This window comes from Chanodichthys erythropterus, chromosome 23 (assembly GCF_024489055.1).
Source record: "Chanodichthys erythropterus isolate Z2021 chromosome 23, ASM2448905v1, whole genome shotgun sequence".
Taxonomy (NCBI): Eukaryota; Metazoa; Chordata; class Actinopteri; order Cypriniformes; family Xenocyprididae; genus Chanodichthys; species Chanodichthys erythropterus.
In genome coordinates, this window is record NC_090243.1 from 6555303 (window position 1) to 6578678 (window position 23376).

Below are 23376 nucleotides of genomic sequence, written 5' to 3' on the forward strand. Positions count from 1 at the left end.
TTGCTTTATTTTGCTTTGCTTTGCTTCGTTTTGTTTGAAATTCAAATCAAATGACAGAAATTTACTGAATTGCAAGAAAAAAAACACCTAATTGTATAAAAAACATTTAAATTTCAAAGACTGATGCACTATCGCTGTGGTGAGGATTTATTTTAATGGCAGTAAGGATCAGTACAGAGCATACCTGCTGCTTAACATCTGACCTAAAGTCCATTATTTTACGCATTTAATGAGTGAGATAACTCTTCATTTAACAGAAAATTGTGTGGATAGACCGACAGTATCCCTGAGCTACTTTCTTCATTTGTTTGTTCTCCTCCCTGCAGATTACATCTGCTTTTTGTTTACTGCAACCAGCTGCAAGTTCAGATCCACATCTGTGTATTGTGACTCAGTGGAGTTTGCTGTCTTATTGAATTGATGACTGTAGCCATGAGTGTTCTCCCAAACACTGGCAATTTACACAATCTGCGGGCAAACCAACAGACCAGGGGATAATGCAGGATTATCATGTCTTGTAAAGTGTTTCTGTCTCTGGCTTCGACTCCAGATCAGATTTCACCTGGCTGTGATTGAAGCCAGAGGATTACATTTCTTTGTTTGTGCGCCTGGGGATGCTCTTTATGTGAAAGATTTATTTGCACCCAGAGTCACTTTATGACAGAGGTAAAATATGAATGTTTCTCAGCCGAAGGATATTAGAGATGATTATTTCTCTTGTTGTTCATATTTCAATTAATATTTCATTCAAAAATTACAATTCAGACATAATTTACTTAACCTCATGTCATTCCAAACCTGTATGACTTTCTATCTTCAGTCTTATTATAATATTACCGCCCCATAAGGCATGAACACACCAAGCCGACACGACAATCTAGTGGCGACGAAAGCAGACTGCAGGGTTGGCTCACGTCGGCAGTGTCTGGGTCCAAAGTTGGCCTGACACACCAAACCAACTCTGCACATGCACAAAATAAAATGCCTTTCCCTACCAGCAGGTGGCAGTTGCTGAACAGCCATTCAGAATTAGAATGATTAGATAGCCGATGGACCGACGCCGATTCAACATCAAATCGGCTGAAAAAAAGCTGACAAGGACCAGCTTCAGCCGACAGTGCGGAACACACTGAGAAAACTTAGTCGGTTGATGAACAAAAACTGCCCGACGGCTGACCGTCGGCTTGGTGTGTTCCGGCCTTAAATCTGCATGTTTCCACCCACGGCGCTTCCATTTTTTTTTCCGTAAGCGACAATGGTGTATCAGTTCTAACGCCATGGCAAAAGTTTGAGCAAAGCATGCTCACAAACCCCAAAATTTACATAAACGGGGGTGAGGCCATGTTAGGCTTCTTTTAGAGAAGAGGAAGAGGAGTTGTAGTAGTGTGTTGTTGCCATGCTGTCATGTTACGCCGGACTGCTTCACAAATGAGGGTCAATTCAACACTGGATTTGCACAAAAGATGATGGCACATGCTAGTCGATGAGTTTAATTAACTCCACAGCAACTACATAAATTTATCCACTAACCATTCAGAAACGTCCAGTTACATTCTATAAGTTGTAACTTCTTCCTGAGTCTCTCCATCAGTGTTCGACTCCGGTTTGAACAATGTAAAGCTGAACACCGTTACTGACAATCGTCATTTTGGCTGCGTGAGATTCTCCAGCTTTGTTGTTGTTGAGCAATCAAAGTGCAAGCTATTGAAGCTATCTGCCCTCTTCTGGAAAGTGGGCTGGGAGCAGCAGCTCATTTGCATTTAAAGGGACACACACAAAAACGGTGTGTTTTTGCTCACACCCAAATAGGGGCAAATTTGACAATCTATAATAAATGATCTGTGGGGTATTTGGAGTTGAAACTTCACAGACAAATTCTGGGGACACCAGAGACTTATATTAGATCTTATAAAAGGGGCATAATGTGTCTCCTTTAAAATATGAAAACTTTGTTTCTCAGTGTTTTCTGAATGCTCAAAACATCCATTAAAAAAGCTCTTGGACATTTTCTTTCTGTCATTAGAGAAATCATTGTGGGAAATGTCAATTTTATAATTGTGCAAACATTATGGGAACTTTACTTTTGAATGTTCTCTGAACATTCTGAAACAAGTAGTAAGTAGCAACACTTAAAATGTTACACAAATTTTTTGTAAAGACCAAATAACTTTGATCAAATGTTCTTTTAATGTTACTGGGGAATGTTTGTTCATAACTTTGTGATAACCTTGTTAGAATGTTGAGAACATTCACTGTTAGCTGGGTAGTAACTTGTAATTGTTATTTGAGGAAAATAAAGAGATACAGCGGGAGGTTTAGATGCAGAGTATGTTAAGACAGACATATTTAAATCAAGCATGTAGTCAGGCCGAGTTGCTGCAGAGACTAAACCCACATGTAATACGAAGATTCCCAGCATTTTAGACTTTAGTCTTATCTCTGCAGCACTGACGCTCTTCCCCCTCCACCCCCAAACACACTCAGGGGAAGGAGAGCAGGCGGCAGAGAGCAACCCGAAGGTAATTTCTTGACATGATATCGCTTGGCAGCTTTCGTAGGCCCCCCAGATGAAAGGATTGTGGCATCTGGCACATGGGAATCTTCGAGAGAGTCAGCCCACGTATCAGACAGAGGTGTCGCTTTCAGATGTGTGAGGAATGGTCCCGCAATTCTCACACCAGACTTGTTCAGATTTGTATGTGGATGGTCTCATCCGCAGCCATGGGCATACTGTGTGTACGCAGACAGAAGATGAAGTAGAGAAGAAATAGAGCAGAAGATGAAAAAAGATAAATCTCTATGCTTCTTCTACTCCTTAGTGTGTCTGCCAACAGGAAGTTATAATTGTGTTTTGTTTATATACCTTTTTGTAATATTCCACTCGTACTATTAGAACTTAAACACACTTTTTCATTAAACACATTCACACATATTCACATAAGAGGACGTTGTAGTTTAGTAATGGTTTTGCACTTTTGTTATGTGATTTTTTTTTTTTTTTCTTTTTCTTTAGACTGATGAGCAGGCCATGCTAGAAGATACACAAGTTGCTCTCATAGACCTGGAGAAGGTCACCTTTTACTTCCGGCAGTTTGAAGGAGAGCCTCTTGTTGCCAGTGAGTACTCTTGGAAGAAGCAACTTCCTTTTTGAACAGGAAATAATATAAGTCAAATGTACTAGTATATTTACAGTATATTTCAAGTGTCCCCAAAATATATTTGAACCTTTAAACTACACTAAATTTATTCCTTTATGTATGTATTTACTTATAATATTGGCAGCGTTTGAATTCAAGAAGTCACTTGAAGCAGTGTGTTTGCATAAAATATTGTATTCATAAATCCTGACTCCATCATGCTGATGGCTTTGTGTCTTTCTCTGCAGACATGCCCATCTCATACCAAGTTGAGGGCACACGGCAGGCTTTGAAGGTCTGTTTTTACCTGGAGGCGTTCTACTTCCAGCAGTTACCCCAGAGACTAAGACATGGTGGTAGCTTCAAAATCTACCCCGTCCTGTTCACCCAGGGTACGATGTGTTTGAATGGACATAGTTAGCCTGAAGCATGCCAAAAAGTGCTGAATTATGCTCTTTTTAAAATAATAATGTAAATAATACATAACTAAATGTCTGAAAAATGTAATTTTTCTTTCATAGCCTTGGAGAGTATGGAGGGATATTATTACCGAGAAAATGTGTCAGTAGAGGAGTATCAGGCCCAAATCAATGCTGGATCTCTGGAGAAGGTCAAGCAGTACTACAAGAGACTCCGGTATGTCTGCTCCACCTGTCAGTCAAACTTCAGCTCTGAAACTTCAAAATTTTCTATCTACACCTTCATATCTAAGTGTAAAGCTGTCATTGTATTTCATGATGAGGTGGAGTTGGGAATTCTAGGAGTTTTTAAGTGGTTATGGTTGCTCAGTTGGATCTCTTCCCTGTGGGGGGAACTGGGAGTGCCAACGGAATTAAATTATCAAGTAAAAAAAAAAAAATCACTTTTTCAAACTGACAAATACATAAACATTTGAAACTGCTTTAATTCAAGTTCAAAGATGTAGACATCTGGCTCTTTGCCCATAATTATGCCAGTCTGTTTGTATAATATTTTTTTGTTAAGATGAAGATGAATTAACCCCCAGACCTCAAGATGAGTTCAGTTCATCAGTCTGTCAAAACTGACTTTATTTCATAGCCACAACTGATGTCTCAGATAAACTATATAGCCAAAAATATGTGGGCACCCAAACATTCTGGGAAGGTATTCCAGGAACATTTCTGCAGTATATTATAGTAATATTCCCATCTAGTTAGCTCCAGAGCAGGGTTTTACACCGGCTTCATGTTCCTTTGGTTCTTTAGTTGTATGTTTAAGTCTTCCAGAGGCCTCTCGAGACATTAAAATGACTGTTGAAACATGTAAGTTGTTTCCAAAACCTGAACATCAGCACTGATACTCAGAAAATTAGTGAATTTGATATGTTTATGGAAAATAATCATCATGCAGGACCCTAATAACATGGTCTCCGTGCAGCTGATGTTTGCTTTATAGCACACAAGGTAAGCATCTGGTGTAGATCTCGCCAGTAATTGGTTACAGTGTGCCGAGGTCAGCCAAGTTTCAATGTGTTACGCGTGCCATAGGGGCATATTACAGTTGGGATTTGAATGGAAGCGAGCCTGCCAATTGTACCAGAGATCAAGTACAGCCTTGGCTTGATTTGAGGCCAGTGGAAAATGTATGACGGGTTACTCAAGAAATATTGTCTCATTATGTGCAAACACTGTTTTGGTTTGGCTTGCCAACATTGGGGGTGTAATGCTGACAATTATGTACACTGTGCTCTCTGGCATATTGGCATTTTGAAAAAGTCTATCTATATTTCCACTAATAACACAATTCTTCACAGCCTTTTTTATGCCCTTGCTATCTGAACATTGGTATTGGCATTTTAAGCTGAGCTTGATGTATTTGTATTGACTGAATGTGAAGTGCGAACATTGAATGAGGAAAAGGCAAATCCGCTCCTTCTTCAAAATGTCACTGTTCTGATATGGATATGCCAATGAGGCGACTATGTGCTAGAAGATGCTAGTCTTCATAATTCTAAACACGCTGTCCACAGTTTCCTTTTTTTTTTTTTTTGGCATTCCCTAAGGATGTGAATAACATATACTTAAAATTGACTAGTCAGTGGGTTGTCTAAATGACTAGTTGACAAAGGAAGCCATATTGTCACATATAATAATTATATGCTATACATAATGCATAACCCATCCTAACATAACCCCTGCTGTAATGTATAGGTGTATTTTTTTTCCCCCCCAGGGTTTGTGGTTTTTGTTGAGATTGGAGTGGTTTTTATGCAGGTGTTGAAAGGCCTTGCATATAATGTAATTCAGCTTGGTCATAGTAAGACAGAGGCTGTTTCAGAAAGCTGTACAGATAAGCTTGAAATTGACAGGGAGCCTTCTGGTGTAATGTGGAGCAGATGTAAACTGAGAGAGCGAACAGAGAAGAACAAGAAGGTTGTGGAGGCAGAAAGAGACATATATGAATAAAGTTATTTTATTTTTAAGTAGAGACTTTGTTTGTCACAAAACCGGTATTGTTTTAACCTCTTGCATATTTATTTATTTATTTAAACTTGACAGATCCTACAAAATGACCCCTGTGAGATCAAAGCCAAGGTATACTTGATCTTTGTAAATGATTGACAGTATTGATTTGCCATTTTGCATCTTCAGTCGAATCACGTTCTGAGCTCATTGACAAGTAAAATTGATATCATGCTGCAAAGATTCAGTGATTTGAATGGAAAAGAATACCAAAATGTCTAAGGGATAGAGGGATGTCTGTAGACTGCGATATATACAGTATATTTATACTCCATGTATATATGTATGCATGTATGTACAATTTATATATATAGGCCTATATATATATACACACTCACACATATATATAATGTTGGAAGAAATAAAGGCACATGTGCATTAAACCCAGATGAAACATATTATATATTACTGTTTAAATGTGGAGTGAATTACTTCTGACATTACTGATGTTGCTCATCTGAGTAAAGCTAGGAGATGGACTTAGTGGTCTTACCACAAATACAGCATCTGTCTTTACAGAAAAGACCATATTTAGCACATGCCAGGATAAATGTGGGCTATAATTTCAGATACACTGTGTCCATGCATATGTCTTAAAGAAAATAAGTCATCACGTGATCTCCTCCTTTAAGTCAATCTGTTCTGACTGATGAGGTCATTAGAGTCATCATGAAACAAACCTGATCTGAAAATAACAAACACATGTCTGGTCTCATGTGAATTAATTTTGCATTTATGTGCCTTTCCATTTCAATTCATATTAAGTATGTCACATCCCTCACTACCATACTTGGATGCTTACGGCTAGAATGGTGAAAGGTTTGAACCTGAAACCTTCTGTATACCTTCCCAGATCATTAACCACTTGATTGTGTCACACAGGGGATTCAGACAAAGATCAGACACTTAATTCTTGTCCAGTTTCTTTATTCAGTTGGCTTACTGTCCTGTCTCTGACTTTTATAAAGTCTAATTTGTGTATACATAAATATTAATTATTGGTGATTTTAATGCACTTTTTATTTGGTCATTAATTTTCCTAAAAATCATTGCAGTAGACTGATTTTGCCATACGATGGAACAGGGATATTTTAACAGTGTCTTTGGTAGCACAAATGGCATTAGAGTTGGTAAGCTCAGTTCATTTCCATGAATCAATTCAATTTCTTTGGTGTAATCACTCAAAAAATATGGAAATTTGGGAAGAAATGTTTGGTTGAGATAATGATGATTCATCTAATCTACCCTTTTAAGCCACACTGTAAACCCAAATAAGTTGGTAAAACTCCAAAAATTTGAGGCAATCAGTTGCCTCAAAATGTTTAAGTTAAAGGATTAGTTCACTTTCAAATAAAATGTTTCTGATAATTTATTCACCTCCATATCATCCAAGATGTTCATGTCTTTCTTTCTTCAGTCGAAAAGAAACTTAGGAAACGAAAGCAGCGCCAGTTCCATTTTTTCTGTAAGTAGAATAGGGAAGACGTAGGACATACGGCATAAGCTTTTTGAAGAATACGAAAGTGCGGCAAGGGCGGATGCATTTGGAAGGCGATCATTTGTTTATATAAATCATATACATTCACATTTTTTTTGAAAACAACTGATCGTTTCCCTAGATAAGACCGTTATTCCTCGTCTGGTAATGTTTAAAGCCCTTTTAAGCTGCACTGAAACTGTAATTTTGACCTTCAACAGTCTGGAAGTCCACTATAAGGAGAATAATCCTGGAATGTTTTCATCAAAAAACTTAATTTCTATTCGACTGAAGAAAGAAAGACATGAACATCTTGGATGACATGAGAGTGAGTACATTATCAGGAAAATTTTCTTTGAAAGTGAACTAATCCTTTAAGAAATTCAAAGTTTAAGTAAGCACAACTTTATTTTGTTCTCATACATTTTAATTCTTCTTAACTATAACAAGCTAATTCAGAAAATGCTAACTTGCTAATTTGCTAACATGTTAACAATAGTATGGTATAGCACTTAATTTTAGCATTTACTCTTCCTAGTTCTTCTAAATTAAAAGAAATAAGTTAATAAAACTCAAAACAATGAAACGGTTCAGTTTACTTAAAATATGTCAGTTCTGTGAACTTGAAAGAAAAAGAAAATGAATTTAACTGAACTGATTTGTTTAATTTGAGTTTGTCCTACTCAAACCAATTAATTATTTTGAGTGTTAGAATTACAGTGCATTACAGTGCAAATACAGAAATATCAATATCAAATATCATAAAAAGCTTAACTTGGAAAGCGACCCAGATTGCATTGCATATTTTGTCTAGCTGTGCTGGCAGATTATTTTGACATGTTTTAAGTTCAAAACAAGTGGAAGAGTGAAACAAGTGAATAATCTGCCAGTGCAGTTTATACACAAAGTCCTAGATGTTTTGCAGTGACAGAAAGAAAGAAACAAATGGCAGAAATAGCAAGAATGAGACTTGACAAAAGGGATGGTGTGAAAGAAAGGTGCAGCTAGAATAGAGAGACACAGGTATACAGGCAGACGTGGATATGTGAGATGGTTCAGAGCTGTTGCTTTATTTGTTGTAACGATGCTATTTTTGTCTGTATTACCACAGTCAGCACTACATTAGCTCTCATTAGCAGCGCACAGCTCTGGAAGAAGTTCAAATGAGTATGCAGTGTTAATGTGGTCTTTATTGAGTTGATGCCAGCTCCAGTTGTGTCTTTTCATGGAAAGCACTTTTGGAGACAGCACAGTACCCCTTTTCATGTGGGATGGAAATTAAAATAGTTTGATTGCAGTTGGCACATTTAATCGAATCCATGACTCATCTGGTAGTTTTTAAGATGTTCAAATCTGTGTCCAGTTCATGTCCAGTTCATCTCCCATCATAAATAAGACTTCAAATGGTGGGATAGAAACTGCTTCTAATACACCCAGTAAGTCAGTAATGCAGTTGAGACCTTGATGTGGCATCAGATGTGGCGGCTGATTTTTCTGATGATGAACCACCAAAAAAGTCTCCAGCCAGCTTCTTTCATTTCAAGTTTTGTGGATTGTTAGATTAATTCTACAGCTTTGTTGACTAAAAATACACTTGGTTTTTGATTGTTCTCCTAAACAAGACATTCACAGCTGATTTTAATTCTAAACTCCACATGCCCAAAAGTTGTTTGTTTTTTCCTGAGTTACTGAAGTGAGACTTGTTTGTAGTGGTCTCTGCGGTCCGAATCATGTGGATGTGGCGTGTTTGATACAGATGGGTAGCTCGTTCTTGTAGCACTCTGACCCTGTGTTAGGTTTCTGCTTTGTGGGATGTGCGTGTTAGACAGCTGGATTAATGGCCGTACTTATCAGCCGGTAAAAAAACTCAGTGCTTGGCTAGTCGCGTGTCTAGAAGTTGCCGTAAGAACTGAAATTGGTTGAACAGTCTGGTCCCAGTGGGAAGATGCCTAAACATGGGCTAAAATATATTTGTGTGTGGTTCTGTTAGATTGCTTTTATGCCAGCTTTGATGGAACCAGCATGACATCATGTTTGTAAATCTGTTAGTAATTAGTCGAGGTTTGTTGAGGTCATGCATTGGGTCATGGTGGTGGTTGAGGCCTAGTGCTATTTGTAGATTTATTGGTCTTTTTAAAGGCATGATGGCCTGATAATGACCATGATGCAATGCTGAGCCTCAAAGAAAGCAAATAAAAACAAACCTGTGGCAGAGGTCACAATATTAGCCAAACTAAAAGTAAATGTTAGACCAGGAGTGTCAAAAATAAAAATAAATGATGCATGTTTGTTCAAATATGGTGAATTTAATTTTATGTAATTTAATAAAATTAAAAAAAATTTTTTTAAACAAATATAGACTATGTATACTTAATGATAGTGTTGCTTCTCTTTCATTGAGAAGATCGTAGTGAACACCTGGCTACTTCAGTTAGCACTGAAACCTGAAGATCATCATGAAGTTTAAGACCCTTTGAAACTCAAGCTCTTGTTTCCTAATTTTTATAGCCTCTGTCCTGCAAATGACTTAATTTCATGATTTAAACGACACATGTGTCAGAGCAGATAATGCTGTTAGAGCCCTGTAAACTTCACACTGCTGTTGCACAGAAATACACACTTCCCTTCTCTAGAGTTTACTTACATGAGCATGATGAATCTATTCTTTGGAATTTTTATTTTATTTTATTTTATTTTATTTTATTTTATTTTATTTTATTTTATTTTATTTTATTTTATTTTATTTTATTTTATTTTATTTTATTTTATTTTATTTTATTTTATTTTATTTTATTTTATTTTATTTTGAGCATGCTGAATCTATTCTGTGGAATTTATTTTATTTTATTTTTTATTTTATTTTATTTTATTTTGAGCGTCAGCATGAGAAATCTATTCTGTGGAATATTTTATTTTATTTTATTTTATGTAAAATTCTCACATTATCATCTGTAGGTCTAATAATTCCCTTTTCATGGAGTTTTTAAATGTATAAATGTGTTTTGATGTACTGTGTTATTGTAAACAAATTTGATAATTTGTTAATTTCATCTATATACAACTCCATACTATCATGGTCCCACTGAGGCATGCTGTATTCATGCATCAGTGTCTAATTATGCCTGAAGACCCCAAAGCGCACTGGGTAATGCTTGTGAAATTGGGCCAGAAGTGGTGTTTTTTTTTTTTTTTTAGGTTTTAAGATGAAACAGTCGCTGCAATTTGCTTTTAGGCCCAGCAAACAGAGGCACAACGAAATTGGCCCATCCTTGGATCCTGTCCAGCATTTCCATTAAAGTCTCTCATAAGAGCCCATGTAGAGAAAACACAGGCCATCAGTTACTGCACAGTGTGCCTGAAAGGAAAGACTACTGCTGAGTTACGACTCCTGGAGGGTCCCACGTTCACCACACACAGTCGAATACACCAGAACGCATTCTAAGAAAACACTGCTCTCTTTTAATGGATTATATTTGCCTGCTTGAATAGTGGCCCTTAATCGCAGTAAGACCACCAGAACCAGAAACCATTTTCACAGCGTGGGGAGTTTGTTGTTATGCTTTACCTTTGATGAAATTTTACACTATTTGACCCTTTCTTTTTTTCTTTCTTTCTTTCTTTCTTGAATGAATGAATGAATGAATGAATGCTAATTAGACTAACAAAAAAGATAGTATTACTATGTTTTTGTTCATTTACCTTGTTAATAATATTAGACATGGTATTTTTCAAATACAGTACCATTCAAAAGTTTGGTTGGTAAGATTTTATTCATTTAAATTTTTATCTTTTAATGTCAAGGCTGCATTTATTTGATAGTACAGTAAAACATTAATATTGTAAAATATGTATTTTAAAAATGTATTTTAAAATATAAATTATTCCTGTGATGGCAAAGCTGAATTTTCACCCTCATTACTCCAGTCTTCAGTGTCACATGATCCTCCAGAAATCATTCTAATATGCTGATTTGATGCTCAAGAAATTGATGCTCAATTATTCTAATTATTATAACAGTTGCTTAATATTTTTATGGAAACTGATTATTTTTTCAGGATGCTTTGATGAACAGGCAGTTTAATTAACAATATTTATTTGAAACCTACATCTTTTGTAACAGTTTATGTCCTTGCTGAATAAAAATATTTCTCTTTCTTTCTTTCTTGCAAAACAAACAAACAAAAAGTCACTGACCCCAAACATTTGAATGGTAATGTACATATAATCGTGATTATACATGAATTGTACAATAATTTCCAGATATTTCACAATTTCAAACCCCCATGCACCATCTGATGCCATCACTGTACATTTCTCATTGTTAACTACAAGTTATCTTTTACCAAAATAATTTTTTTAGACATGTATCATGGTATTCTTTTTAGTACATTGAAGTACCATTTAAAATAATAAATGTAAAAAATAGCATTCAGGCTGGGATTTTTTGGGAAAATCTCATGCCCCTAAATATGTTAACACTGTCAGTTCAGTGTTTCTCAACAGTGAGTTGTTGTCTCTGCCGTGAAACTGAACAGCGGATGGGCGATTGATCTAGTGACATAAATCGTCAGCTCCATCTGGTGCTGTTTGAGCCTGCCAAACTTGGCTGTTTGGTTCTTCGATGCATGAAGACCCATTCTGTCCGTCTGGTGCGTGGTACTTTGAGAAGCACAGCAGGCTATTGTTTTAAATCAGTGGACTCTTTAGTCACAGTCTGAAGTGAGAGGAACATTACATGAAACTGTACTGGTGTCGATGAACCATAGTGAATTAAACATGAACTTTAACTGGTCTAGCAGTTAAACTTTTAACTTTTTTTTTTTTTACTGGTGTAGAACAGCTTTTGTACTTTCTTCATAAAGAATCTCCTTAGTCTTTCCTTGGTAGATTTCAGTCAAACTGAGTGAGTGTGGCCGTGGTTACAGAGCACTTTTTAAGTCCTGCTCTGAAATGGCCAGGCAAGGACATCTTTGGAGACTTTGCTGATGGATGTGGCCATGGCTTATTCTGAGACTTTAGGCCATCTGCAGGAAGGGTGACATAGACTGAAACTTCAGAGACTGAGACTTCACATAAATGATCAAGCAGCCGGCACAGAACTGCTGGATTGTGAAGGTCTTGTGTCGGCAGTCTGTGAGGCATTTGTCTTCTTGACTGAAATTACAGAGTTCATTTTCTTTTTGCCTAGTGTCTTTTCAACACACTCTGTTGTAGTCAGGGTCAGTAAATATTAGAACAGTATACATTTTAGAAAGGTTTAATCATATATCGTCACTGTTTTACATGTAAAAATGAAAATGTAAAAATAAAGAATAATGATATTAATATAAATATAATATTAATACTAAAATATACACAGATTTTCAAAGGTTTGGGGTGAGTAAGATACATGATATGCTCAACAAGCATCTAGTTATTTATAAAAAACAGCAATATTGTGAAATAACATTACAATTTAAGTTTTCTATGTTAATACATGGCATATTGAATGCATATTGAATCTGCAGCCGTTACTCCAGTCTTCAGTGTCACATGATCCTTCAGAAATCCTTCTAATATGCTGATTTGCTGCTCAAGAAACATTATTATCAATGTTTAAAAGTTGTGATGCTTAATATTTTTGTGGAAACCATGATGCATTTTTCATAATTCTTTTTAAATTTTCATCATTTTCTTTTAAATTAGATAGTAAACCTCTGACTGTTATTTAGCACAGAAAGCTGCCAATGGTCTAAATTGAGATTTAGCTTTAGATATGGCATTTGAAACAATAATATACCATAATCACAGTCATTCCTGTGTAATACACTGCGTTGGAATGTCTACATGGCTTTCGAAGTCCACCAGCTGCTGAATCAGAGATTAGAGGCCTTGATGGATGCTTCTAAGCCAATTAACGTCCGATCGTGTTTGTTTGCGCTTTGCAGGATATGTTGGGTGCTGCTTAATGAAATGAAGATGAAAATCCTTTTGTAAATCAGTGGAATTAGTGATTTAAGCTCTAAGTGCTTTAAGCTGATGGCCTCTGGGTGTTTCTAAAGAACTTTGCTTAATTCTTCCCATTACACTATCGTTAGCTGCTTCAATTAGTATGCAGGGAGAGTTGGATCTTATGATGGCAGCTCAAGACTCCATGTATTTCTGTGTTTGTTTCTTTGAGAGAGAGAGAGAGCGAATACCTGAGTCTGTATTTGTTAACATAATTTGGCTTTATTAATAGCCTGTAATAGTGCCACACTTCTAGTTTCACAGGTTTATATCATCAGCGAAGGATTATTATTTTCGACTAATTGAGAATAATATTAATGCTGTGTCAAATGAGAATATTATCGTGATAAATCTCTCCCTGACTAGGGTGCAGATGGTGGATTAATTTACCTGACAAAAAACATGTGCTGTAATATGCCACAAAACCAGAACTACAGAGCAGCCAGTTCTGCTATGCCTCTTTTATAATAAAAATGTGATATTTTGTTTTAAAATGTGGATAAAACTATGGATGGATGGATGGATGGATGGATGGATGGATGGATGGATAGATAGATAGACAGACAGATAGATAGATAGATAGATAGATAGATAGATAGATAGATAGACAGACAGACAGACAGACAGACAGACAGACAGACAGACAGACAGATAGATAGATAGATAGATAGATAGATAGATAGATAGATAGATAGATAGATAGATAGATAGATAGATAGATAGATAGATAGATAGATAGATAGATAGATAGATAGATAGATAGATAGATAGATAGATAGATAGATAGATAGATACTCTACTGCCACCTATGTCTGTTATTGTTACTGCAGGCAGTAATTGACATCTGGAACGAATCCCAAAGTACTGCAGATATGTGTTGTTTCAAAATAGAGTTCCCAGCTGCTTTGTTTGTAGAATGAAAAATCTTTACAACCATCTTTCTTTTTATGTAAGAGATAAATCAAATCCCAAATTAAGTTTTACAGCACATCCTGTGTTCTTGTGTATGCAATCATTTGTCTATGTATTCACTGTTTACACTAACATGTCTTTATTATTCCTCCATAGGGCCTTTTATCTGGATAAATCAAACCTTACCCCCAGCTCGGCTCCCAAAGCAGCTTTTATAGACAAGGTATGTGCCATCAAACTGTCTGCAGGGACTCCTAGTAGTTATTTATAAAAAGCATTTGTTGATTCTCAATAATGATAAAAGTAACCTGAAGAGTTTAAACATGGCATTTCTGTCATTAAAGGGTTAGTTCACCAAAAAATGAAAATTCTGTCATCATTTACTCACCCTCATGTTGTTCCAAACCTATAAGACTTTCCATTTATCTTTGGAACACAAATAAAGCTATTTTTAATGTAATCTGAGAGATTTCTTTGCCCCATTGACAGTCCATGCAGCTACCACTTTGATGCTTCAAAAAGTTCATAAAGAGATTTATTTCAAATGAATGGTTTTGAAATAAGTGGTTTAGTCCAAATTTTCTGAAGAAACATGAACACTTCATATGTTGACCAGATTTATTCACATATGAACATTGATAAGTGATCATAAATAGAAGCTCAACTGTACTTTACTTGTTGCGTAAAAACACACCTCATTGGTTCTCCTGGAAGCTCAAACATGAGAATGAACCTCATTGATTCTCGCACGTCAATCAAACATGCTTGAGCTTCCGTTTACCATGTCTGATTTGTGCGTTGATGAATGTTAAATTTATTATGTGACTAAAAGCCTAAATTAAATCTGTTTATCAGATTTAATAGTTTTACAATTTCTTAATGAACTTTTTGAAGAGACAAAGTGGTAGTTGCGTATAGCTGTCAATGGAGGGACAGAAAACTCTCAGATTTGATTTAAAATATCTTAATTTGTCTTTTGAAGATGAATGAAAATCTTAATGCTTAGAAACGACATGAGGGTGAGTAATTGATGACAATTTTTGTCTGAACTAACCCTTTAATAACTTCCCTTCATGTCCTTCCAATCCCATGTTTTTTTATTCGTGAAACACAAAAGGAGAATTTTCAAAGATCTTCACACAGCCTCTGAACTGTTCAGTCAAGAATGACTCAATCAAGAATCATTCTTCTGTTGACTCTAGAATCAAATCAGTCCTATTTGTAAACGATTTGTTCTTTTGAGTCAATTCATTTAAATTAAGCAGTTGAACCAGTTCACAAATCAGTTTGAATGATTCATTCATGAATTAGACTGATTGGTCCTCTAGTTGAAGTCACTCACTGCATCTGAAATCGAATACTTCCAACAGAGTAGTATGTCCGAATTTATAGTATTCGAAAAACAGTAGGCGAAAAGTCCCCGTATGACACTTTACTATCCCATGAGTATTTATGAATGGAGGTGAAGCGACAGAACTAACGTTGGTAGGTCACGTGATGATGACAACATAGTGGATGTAGTGCGTCCGGATTACATGCATACCACACACGCTCATACTATATAGAACATACTTTTTTAACGGTCGCGAAGTAAGTTCAAATTCAAATGTAGTACATACTCAGACAGTACGTGATTTCGGACCCACCGACTGATTAAATGGTCCGGTCACAGCAGTTCACAAGTCAACAGCTCACTGGAGAAAATTTCAGCCTGTTCTTCACACAACGAAATCGATGACTTAAAATATAGCATATGAATCCCATTCATTCATTTATTCATTCATTCTTGCAAGATACATTTTAAATGGAGCTTGGTCACTATAACTGTTATTGTATTTAAAAGCGTGATGATTCTAGATTTTAGAATTTCTCTTTTTTCTTTATCTCTCTCTCTCTCTCTTTGTAGCTGATGCGTCCTCTGAATGCTCTGGATGAGTTGTACAGATTGATGGAAAGTTTTATCTCTTGTCGGCGGACGGCTGCTTGTCAGTTCACAGCCTGTGGAGCGTCTGGAGTCGGTCTGCTCACCGTGGCCTCGGAGCTTTGCAGCCGCCTGGGAGCGTGTCACATTGTCATGTGTAACAGCGGAGTACACCGGTCAGCCTGGGTTACACACACATACACTCAAACTCCTCCTTTCCCTTCTGTCCGACAGGCATCAGGCATTCGCCAGGGACTCTGTCTAAGTGGAACGCTTCTGTTTTTTCCTTCCCTGTCTTTTTTCCTTTCTGTCTGTAGCTCGGAGCAATTTACTTCCTGTCACTTATGTCTTTTATCCTGTTTTCTTCTCTGCAGCCTTAATCTTTCTTCTGTTTTGGTGTTTTTTGGGAGGGTTATCTTGCAATTTTCCTCTCTCCAATCGCTCTTCCTCATACCATCTAATATTCAATTTCCTCTTCTGCATGAATAGGTAATAATCCTCATTACATGCTCGTGTATCATTCCATAAATACCTTTCTCTGCACTAATCATTCATCCAATGCAATTATGAATATTCAGCATCTCAGTTCTACATTTAGAAGGTCTCGCTTAATCCATAATTTTAGAGATGATCCAGACAGCTCAATTTCTCTAAAAGTTCATTTGTGAATCTCAACTGAAGGAACGCATGCTATTCATCTCAAGGTCTCTTTTAGTATCAGCCAGAGCTGACATACTTATTTCACAAAATCAGCAGTTCATGCTTTTTTTCATATATTTTCAGTTTCTTGTGCTTCTATCTGTCTCTGTGCATCCCTACAGTGCCAATAAGGAGTATTCATCCTTTGTGGATGAACCCTTATTATTATACTGCATGAAATTCAGCATTATATTGATTTTCCTCACATATTCAGATTTTGTTGAAAATATCTCATTGACTTTTTTTTTTTTTGTTTTTGTCTCCAATGCTGATATAGACTGCATTCATTTGATGAAACACACATTAAAAACATTCACATGATCCTTCAGAAATCATTATAATATACTGATTTGGTGCTCAATTAACATTTCTTCTTATTATCAATGTTAAAAAAATAGACAAACTTGTATGTACAGGTGTGCTATATACAAATAGAATATAATTGAATTAACAGGGAATGGAATAAGAAGATGTTGGGTATTGTCAAATAAAAATAGGTGATATTGCTCATAGTTACATTTAAAGGGATAATTCACCCAAAAATGAAAATAAGCCCATTATTTACTCACCCTCAAGCCATCCTAGGTGTATATGACTTTCTTCTTTCAGATGAACACGATCAGAGATATATTTAAAAAATATCCTTACTCTTTCAAGCTTTATAATTGTAGTGAAGGGGGGCCAGATTTTAAAACCCTAAAAAATTAATCCATCCATTAAAAAAATAATCCATTCGGCTCCAGGGGGTTCATAAACACTTTTTTGAAGTGAAGCGATGTGTGTTTGTACGACGACCGTATGCATACCACGCAAGTCGACTTGCACCAAATGAGTAATCCTCTGACGCGATGTATAACGTAGGATGTAGGAGTAGCATAAGCTTAGACGCCTCTCGAGGTTCAAACAAATAGGGCTGGTCAACAAACTCAAGCTCATCTTCTCTTATATCTAAATCCTCCGACATTTCTCTTTTAAAACGATCGGTTTAGACTTCTAATTTGTGACTGGTGTTTTGTTTTGCTCTATCCTCTGTGATTCTGCATTCATCATCATGTGTCGGGTCAAGGGTTACTCTTCCACCACAAATCGATGCGTATGGCTGCCTGCCAGAAACTCAATATGTCCTCCAACCAATACGCCCATATAAGTCGTTTGTCACTTCCATGAAATATGACCCATAGGAGCGTTTACTAAAGTTGTGCCCCTTTCGACAACAGGACACTTTCATTTTGTTGCATTGTACCCTTTTATCTGCGTCATATTTTGCGTTTCGCGTAGCTCAAATGGTAGATATACAACAATATGCAATTATGTTATCATGCAATTGTGGGTTCGATCCCAGGGAACACTTGTACTCATAAAGTGTATATGCACAAATATGAGGTTTGCTAAATGGAAATGGTGGGTAAGGGGCCGTGTAAAAATTACACACATTACATTTAAATAAACACACATTTTGATTGGTAATGACGGTCATACGTCATTTCATGACGACAGACGTAACACGACTGTCATTATTTTTACGCCAGCTAGAGGGCAAATGTAAAACCTATAGGGTCGGGTTTTTTTGGAGGACAGTCTGCAGAAACTAGTTATTATAGTATATAGAGTTTTAAATATTGATATTTTTTTACAAAAACCCATCGTTTCAGAAGGCCTTTATCAACCCCCTGGAGAAGTATGGTTGGCTTCAAAATGTGTCGTCTGAAAGAAGATAGTCATATACACCTAGGATTGCTTGAAGGTGAGAAAATCATGGGGTTTTGGGAGAACTATCCCTTTAACTGTTCATGAGGTAGATTGCCTGGGGGAAGAAACTTTTCTTGCCTGGCTATTCTGATGCTCACTGCTCTGTAGCACCAGCCAGGTGGCAGAAGTTCAAAGAAAGGTGGCTTGGATGTGAGGGATCCAGGGTGATTTTCTGAATCCTTTTTCTCACTCTGGATGTATTCAGTTCTTGGGGGTGTGCAAGGGAGCACCCATAATACTTTCAGCAGTCGGAACTGTCCTCTGTAGTCTTCTGAGGTCTGATTTTGTAGCTGAGACAAACCAGACAGTTATTAAAGTGCAGAGGACAGACTCAATGATGGCTGAGTAGAACTGCATCAGCAGCGACTGTGGCAAGTTGAACTTCCTCAGCTGGGGAAAGAAGTACAACCTCTGCTGGTCAATGTGATTGTCCCACTTCAGGTTCTGAGAGATGGTAGAGCCCAGGAACCTGAATGACTCCACTGCTGCCACAGTGCTGTTCGTGATGGTGAGTGGGAGGAGTGCTGGGAGGTTTCTCCTGAAGTTGCCACGGTTTTGAACGTGTTCAGCTCCAGGTTGTTGTGACTGCACCAGACAGCCAGCTGTTCAACCTCCTGCCTATATGCAGACTTGTCACCATATGTGTTTGGTAACTAAATTATGCATGTATGCTTGCAATTAACCCTAAACCAAACCCTAATCCTAACACTATAGTAAGTACATGCTGTTAATTATAATTACTCAGTACTTAAATTAAATTACACTGTAACAAGTACACCGTAAAATAAAGTGTAACCCAAAACAGCATTTATTTGAAATAGATTTTTTTGTAACAATGTAAAAGTCTTTACTGTCACTTTTAAACAATTTAATGCATCCTTGCTAACTAAAAGTATAATAAAATTTAATAATTTTGATCTGATGTGTATGCTGATGTAACCAACAGTGAGAGTTTCAATTCATTTGGAATTTTAATTGAAATGGTCACACCCCACAGGAAGTTGAACTAGAATTTGAATTTGAATGACAGGAAGAGGAAGTGTTTTTCCACCCTAGTCCATAAAGGCTTGTAAAACATCTTTAAATCCTGTCTTTTTTTTAATTTATTTTTTTATTACACTTATTATAAAAGTTAAATTATACAGTAATTCTACTTTCTTAAATTTATATTTGAATTTCACAATCTTCTTTTGGCAGCAGAGTTTCTTTGGGCACATCTTGACACTGAAATTTGTGCCCACTTTTCTTAGCAAAATTGCCCAAGTTGGATGGGAACCGTTTTTTGAAGTGCTGCAGAGTCGTTCCAAAGATGCCCAATTGGATTTTAAATATTTGGCCACTCCAGAAAATCATCCTTGTTGGTTCAGTGTGGGTATTCTTGTGCTTTGGGCTATTGTTCTGTTGAAAGATTCACATTTCCTCCTGAGATTTTTCTTTTATCTATTTTTCTCATCTCTTATGAGTCCCCCGCCCCCCCCCCCCCCCTCTCTCACATCACTCTCTGGAGGACTGTAACTCTTTAAAAATTGTATAGGCCTCTTTGTGGTGTCACTTACTCCAGCTCTTTTTGTCTGGATACTGAGTTTTGGAGGATAGCCAGTTCTGAAAAGATTTACATTTGGTCTCATTTGTAATAGGGGGTTTTACAGTGCTTTGTGATATAGTCATTGGCATTATTTTTTATATTCTTGCCCTGGCTGAGAATTTTAAATACCTATGTCACAAATCTGCTTGGAAAGATCTTTCACCTTTAGTTGACCAAATAGGGGTGTTTCCAGTGGGAGAGAGCCAGTGAATAATGTACTAACAACAACTTAACAGAAGAAGTCCCCCTGTGGTGCAAATCAAGTTTTTAATGTTGTTTATTTGTGGTGTTTGTAATATGCTCTAAGACAAAGCATGTGCAAATTCATATGTCAACACCATTGCTAAGTAATTTGTCTTTAAAACTGCAGTGATCTAAAGACATTTTCAAAAAACGCGATTTAAAATCGCTGGTGTTTCTTACGTCACAGACAACCTTGTAACCAATCATGTCAACATGCCAGCAGGCTTTAGCATATCATTAACTATGACTGATCTGAAGCAAGGGAGTCGTGTAACATTAGCAATACATTATTAGCTGTTTGATAACTTGATAACAGCAAAAGGCTGATCATATTAATTACCATTATGTGTCCTACGTTGTAAAAAACGATACCATTGTGCAGCATTTACCTCAGCAAGTTGACCGAGTGGATCTCTGAGCTGGTGTGAGTGAGTAGAGGCGGGGCTAATTAGCATATTTATAGATCGGCGTATACTAAATGAAGCAAGGGTGTAGAGTTACATTCAAGCTATTTTAAGACATGAAGATTTTTTTTTCACAGGAAAAAATGTTTGCTTTATATCATTCTGGTGATCAAAGATGAGTTTTAAGGGATAAAATTATTGACTACAGGGGGACTTTAAGTAACTGCATAGCAACACCCTGGTAACCATCCACAACACCTTCAAATCATGGCTTTTTTCTTCAGAGAAATTAGCTTTAATTTGTCATTTACTGTGTAAAATGTCCATGGATTTTTATTTTGGCATTGGTAATAATTTGCAAGATGTTGAAAAGAACAGGAGGGTGTTTACTTTTTATTGGCACTGTATGTTGCTGGAACGCAGTGGCGTGCAGTGGTGCTCTGAAATGAGGAGGCACATTTTTTTTTTATTTTTTTTTTATGAATCATTGTAAATTCATGTGCATTACTCTTAAAGTTGACAAATCTTCCTTGTTAAATTAACATTACTTTACAGTACATCAAAAAAAAGAAAAGAAACCAAATACAACTCTATTTTGTAATTTTACATTAACAATGTAATGTTCTATTTATCAAAACCAAGTCAATCTCATCAAGCTTCAAGTGTTTTAAGCATTTCTACATTCATTTCAAAATAGTAACTAAAGGCAATAATAATTTAAACAATATATTTTATTTGTTTATTGCGGTTTTTTCTTTTTAATTGTCAACCTAGAATATTTTGGATCATCAGTCATGCTCCATTAACACCGTCTGTCACAGACACAAATTTCTTTTTTCAAATTTCACCAAGCTGATTGCACTAAAAAACCCCGCAGTAATCATGCTTTCAGTCCATTTCAAATTTGATTTTGACGTAACATAAAGTAGTGATATATCTAACTGGGTGATCTGTTTACTTACTTTTCGATTAGTCTTCCGATTGACACCATCATTTGTTCAGTCAAACATACGCGCGGAACGCGCACGTCAATGAGAGGCGGGATTTATCGCACAAACCAATCATATCCAATCATAACCAATTACATCCAATCATAGCGCGATGGAGACATTGCCTCTTCTCACGTGACTTTCCCCCATTCATTCTCAATTACCCCCCACAAAACCCACCGCACGCCGGGGTTTTGATGATTTTCTATAGATTCCTATGAGAGGAAAGGGAGGCATATGTGTAACTTTACCTGCCGGTGTCGCTGTTGGGCAGTGTTCCTTAAGAAATACGCGTGACTTGCGCTCTTTTTAATGTCATAATTTGTAATATTTGTGTTGTTTTATATTCTCATCCTATTTTTTTGAGAAGGCACTGCCTCCCTTGCCTACTCGGAGGAAACGCCCCTGCTGGAACGGTATTTCGATCTCAATTTCAAGGCCTTAGAGATGGTAATAGACACACACATGCTGCTCTTTGAGTGGCTCTTTACTGCAGTGTATCGGATAAAGCAGCGTGAAATGTTTTCAGCATTGTGTGTGTTGGTTTAGGTGTGACTAACTCACATTTGTACGCCAGGGCAATTACAGGCCACATCTCAGCTTTAGTGAAACCACAGGTGCTCAGACCTGCCACGGACACTGTGAATTCTGTCCTGCTTGCCCCTCTAAACATGCCTCCATCAAACACACTCTCATTTAACCTGCGTTTGCTCATAACCAAATGATAGTTCAGGATAATTCTCTGTAAAACATGGTTTGAGACGTTTTTCATATTTATAGTTTGTTTCAAGCCCATTTTTTTTCCAATAGCAGCCATGTAAAAGTTGATTTAATATGTATTATTTAACGTATGTGAGAGTTGATGGAATTAATTCCATGGAGAATGTCAGATGTGGTTATCCTGGCATACTACAACCAGAATGCATCATATGCAGAGCATCAGCATTTCATTATGCGCTACTATTTATATATCCCTTTGTCTGCCAAACAGCCTCAATCAGCAGCCAAAATGTGCCAGTTCCTGCTTTTAATGAAATTAAATTGAGGTACAAGCTTTGCTGTAAAGTGCTCACCTGCCAAATGTGGCTGAAGTTAAGTGAGAGCTGATATTTATTTTATGGCTAAATTTTTTTCGCCAAGGTGTTGTGGAGGTCCAATTTCAATATAAAGTTCTTCTAAATTTACTTGTTTTTCCCAGAGAGGGAGAGTAAGTACCCAGTTTAAAATGGTTATATAATGATAAATCACATTTTCCCTGACGTTCTGAGGTACTGTAAATGAGTTCAGTGCTCTGGAAATCTGTGGTTGTGAAAGTCACAGTGTTTTCATAGTCCAACTCAATCTGAAATTCTTTAACATTTAGATTAAAGGTGAAGTAAGTAATTTCTGAGAAATGCTCTTGATATTTGAAATCACCAAAACAAACACGCCCCTATCCAAAATGATCACACCTCTATCTTGATAGCCCCGCCTCCAAATTCAAAAACACACAATGCAGCACAGGTACCTCCCCACTCATGAGCAGACACGCCCCTTACTGCTGATTAGCTACAAGAGTGTTTTAGTGCTTGGTCTGATCCACTTTCAACAGCGCTTCTCAGAATTTATATGTCAGTGATGCCATGCATTGTTCAGAATCATGGTCCACCCTGTCACAATGGGGTAATATGAAGTAAATAGGATACATACTATTAGTAATAAGAGTAAAATGTGTGAAAGTCCCCAAACTTTGTGGTGTTTCTAGCTGTGTGTAGCACCTATTGTTCTGCACATCCCTTTCAAAGGTGTT

General features: G+C 36.8%; 1 protein-coding gene across 3 annotated transcripts in view; it reads left to right on the top strand.

Annotated features, from left to right (window-relative positions):
* The window catches only part of prex2 (phosphatidylinositol-3,4,5-trisphosphate-dependent Rac exchange factor 2), a 150283-nt gene that overhangs the window by 108555 nt on the left and 18352 nt on the right, over window positions 1-23376 (top strand). For all 3 annotated transcript variants that reach the window (XM_067378256.1, XM_067378257.1, XM_067378258.1), the window contains 5 exons: window positions 3014-3116; window positions 3386-3529; window positions 3659-3773; window positions 14154-14220; window positions 15904-16094. In XM_067378256.1, the coding sequence (XP_067234357.1) occupies window positions 3014-3116; window positions 3386-3529; window positions 3659-3773; window positions 14154-14220; window positions 15904-16094 (620 nt within the window). The remainder of the gene's footprint in view (window positions 1-3013; window positions 3117-3385; window positions 3530-3658; window positions 3774-14153; window positions 14221-15903; window positions 16095-23376) is intronic.